General features: G+C 34.7%; 1 protein-coding gene across 1 annotated transcript; it reads right to left on the minus strand.

Moving 5' to 3' along the window:
* Positions 1-1,580: 1,580 nt before the first annotated feature.
* Positions 1,581-2,291, minus strand: LOC149209095 (DNA (cytosine-5)-methyltransferase DRM2-like). The gene has a single exon (XM_089398517.1). It carries the CDS (start codon positions 2,289-2,291, stop codon positions 1,581-1,583), a length of 711 nt encoding a protein of 236 aa, XP_089254643.1.
* Between the last annotated feature and the right edge of the window lie 1,644 nt (positions 2,292-3,935).

Raw genomic sequence — 3,935 nt, forward strand, 5'->3', positions numbered from 1 at the left:
AAAGCTAGTTATATATTTATAAACTAACATTTTTCATGATACAACAAATTTTATGATTGCGTTATATTGATTGGAGTTGTGTGTAAAATCCTCCATGTTACAACATGTAAAATAAATTCACAAAGATAAGTCCATTCATCATGCAAGTATATTCACTGATGGGAGTCCTATTGAACTGAAATAAAAAACCGTAGTTTTTGTACTTTATTGAGAACTAAGTCACGAACAAATATGATCAAGCTTCTCCCAACCATATAACCTCAAGGTATAGATGTTTTCTCTTCTCTCCGGGAAATAATTTAACACCATTAGTGATGAATAATTTTATTGGTAAATATTACTTACTTTTTAGATGTAACATTTAATAACTTTCTTATAGGCGTATTTAAACACACACATTGGTGTGTAATTGCTAGTATCGCATGTGCTGTCATTTCTCATTAATATCCTCGCTCTTATTCGATGTACAATGTAGAATATTAATGATGTATTGATTTAGGGTTTGTACAATGAATTTATAATTGATTTCAATGTGTTTATGATAGATTAAGTTATTCATTACATTGCTTTTACTATAATGTATTTATTAAGTGTTTGTAAAATAGATAAAATTGATTTTAATGTATTTGATTATATATTTTACCCAGTGAGTTTATTATTATGCACAGCCATCAAGTTGAACGGTTCTATGTTAACCAGCCTTTTTGTCACGCTGGCACCTCACCCTTCATATGACACATGGGGCTGCATGCAGTGACCTGTTGACAACATATGAGTACTGGTTCGGTAGGTGGAGGCGGGGTTTAGGGTTTGTTTAGCGTGAGTATCATGCGCCTTGTTCATTGCTGCGTTCATTTCTGTTTGGGACCTGTTCTTCTCTGTTTGCTTTGCTGGGTAGTTGAGTGTCACTGCTCCATTGCCGGTCATGCTACCATTATGGTCGTCAGTGATGTGGGTAGTGGCTTCGGTGATGCGGGTGGTGGTTTATGGACCAACAGAGATGGTCATGTTGGAGGTTGTTCAGTTGTTTTCGTGCGTTTCGTCTTGTTTTTTTGCCTGGTTTTTCTTCCCCGTTTGGTGGTATGGGCTCGTTATTCATCTGCGTTTATCCCTGTGGCGAATTTAGCTCGGCTCAGTGTTGGACATGGCCGTTTCGCACTCCAAACATATTTTTCAGGTTTGTAGTTCAATTTATGAGCTTCAATTTCACATTTTATCTATATTTTTAGGGATATCTAACCATTTTGATGTTGTCTTGAATGTTGTTGCAGTCTGAGCTATTGTTTTTGGAGCATCTGGGGTTCCTGTGGCTTTCGGCATGGAGATTAAGTGGACATATAATGTAGAAAACTGTCCTACCAACCTAAATACTGTGTCTTTTAACACATTTAGCCTTCATTGGAATATTTTGCCTTTGTTATGCTTGTGTATGTGTTTTTAAACACCTTCACCTGTGTGGTTTTTGGCTAATTTATGGGTTTTCAGTTTGTTGGGTTTTTCACCGGTGTGGGTTTTGGCTAATTTATGGGTTTTTAGTTTGTTGGGTTTTGGGTTTTGGGTTGTGGCTTTTATAGTCAGGTTCAGGTTTTGGGAGGGTAATGAAAACAAAGTATATGAGACTGCTCGTGTAATGTTGGGTTTCCTTCTGAGGTTGTCAAAATAGACCTGAGAGCTTGGCATAGGACATCACTGACTCGTCCTCGGCAGATGCAATTCAGTTTTTCTCTATTATCCCAGGGAGGCCAAAACCTTTTTGTGTGAGGAAATGCTTCATGGATTGTCATAGGAGGCGGAGGTAGGACTCGAGACTGCCCATCTATAGGAAGGTTGGGAATGTAACCTCTTGGTCTCATACAAACTAAAAAATATTTTGAGTCAACAAAATCTGGCCCTCTGCGAGCAAAATGACGAGTTATTGTCTCTGAAACATATTTTGGTGCCATGGCCACATGTTCGTAGTAGAAGAATGGAGGCCCGTGCATAGATGCCTTGATCTCCTTTGGACGTTGTTCCACAAGCCCATGGTATCCGAGAAATCCAAACCCAATAAGTTCCTCCAGGGATAGATACAGAAGCATTAAATGTTCATTATTCAATTCAACTTTTTCAGATTGTACCATTTCTTTGATATTTTTGTTATTCAATATTTTTTTCTCTTGTGCTCTAGGGATTTTCTTCTGTATTGAATATGATCCAGCTTTCAAGACAATATATTCTTTCTTTCTTTTCCGATATTCTCTTAAACATGAGTTTTCATCTTCTTCCTCTAGTGCCTGCACATTAGTAAACATAATTTATACTTGGTAATTTCAATGCAAAGAACTCTTTCTACCAGTATAATTCTTACCTCTAAATATGACACATTGTATCTAATCTCATAGAACTTAGAAAATTCATATATCAAAATCTTAGAAAAAGGCCCATATGGTCTCGAACAATAAATCCATCTCCAACAATTTGATTGTAGTCAAATTTCAAGTAAAATATAAACATCCATTAACTCGTAAACATACTTCATCTTAACATTTTTATTTGTTAAAAAAAAAGTAAAATGATAACAAGGATGGAGCAAAGGCTCCATATTTGCAAAGCATTCTTTGAATATCTTACTCTCAGGTTTTTCTATTGCTTTCCTCGTACAAATAAGAGGTCTTATTTTGCCTACAACTCTTAAAAATGTCACCACTATGATTGGAATATAAGTGAACTCAACTTTTTAAAATAATTTTAATCTCGTTGTAACTAAGGTTTCCAATCAAGGGAATTCATCAAGAAAGGAAGATCTCAAGCTTAGCTCAATCATTATGTATCAGTTACAATTAGATGAGTGGAACTGTTGTATATCTGATGACCTAGTGGAAGTGTTGTATATCAGTGTTCAGGTTGGAGCTTGTCCAATTGAAAAAGGATATATTTTTGGCTTCTATTTCTTTATATTATGATTTTATGTTTGTTTATATTATGACTGAGTGGAAGTGTTGTATACCTAATGACTTAGTGGAAGTGTTGTATATCAGTGTTCAGGTTGGAGCTTGTTCAATTGAAAAAGGATATCTTTTTGGTTTCTGTTTGTTTATATTATGATAATGGTTGGGTCATAATCTTTCATTGCATTGTGGAATTTGTAAAGACTCTATGCATTGTTTAGCCCCACTCTTGTGGCTTTACTGTACATTAGATGTACATCAGATTTTCAAGTCCGTTAACATGCACATTTCAGGTTCATTGATCATTGCATTGTGGCTTTACTATACATTAGATGTACATCAGATTTTCAAGTCCGTTAAGATGCACATTTCATGTTCATTCATAATTGCATTGTGGCTTCATTGCACATTAGATGTACATCACATTTTCAAGTCTGTTAAGATGCACATTTCAGGTTCATTCATCATTGCATTGTGGATCTTGTCAGGGGACTCTGCACTATTTAAACCCACTCTCATGGTTTTACCGTACATTAGATGTACATGAGATCCTAATTAAAGTGAATATGTTTGTAATGATCCTAATTATAGTGATAAATTTTTATCTTTATATGTGCAATATATAACCTCTCTTGAGATAGGAACTGTCAATATATAACCTCTCTTCAAATATTAAAACAAATATATTCCACTTGAGGTTGGAAAAGAGAATTTCTAAACCAGTGGATCTGTTATTCATTTAGAAATGCTTCTCTAACTAGACAATGAATCTACCTGACATCAGAATTTGCTCTTTGAAAGGATATTCTTTGTTATTATAGTAGTCTGATATTGAGTTGCAGGGGTCAGATTTGAGGTTATAGTGGAAATGAAATTGATTTCAGAATCAGTAAATCAATATTGAAATTGGTTGTAATAGCTTTAAGTTACCCTTGTTTCTCAACAGAAATAAAATTATTCATTATTCAACAAAAATCGTAACATTATTCAACAAAAACATACATGTAT

The sequence above is a fragment of the Pinus tabuliformis genome, chromosome 1_2 (assembly GCF_031772625.1).
Source record: "Pinus tabuliformis cultivar Carrire ecotype Pingquan chromosome 1_2, CPIR1, whole genome shotgun sequence".
NCBI lineage: Eukaryota > Viridiplantae > Streptophyta > Pinopsida > Pinales > Pinaceae > Pinus > Pinus tabuliformis.

What these genes read in the sequence shown, in the direction of transcription:
- LOC149209095 (XM_089398517.1), bottom strand. Translation starts at nt 2,291, where the DNA reads ATGTTTACTAATGTGCAGGCACTAGAGGAAGAAGATGAAAACTCATGT.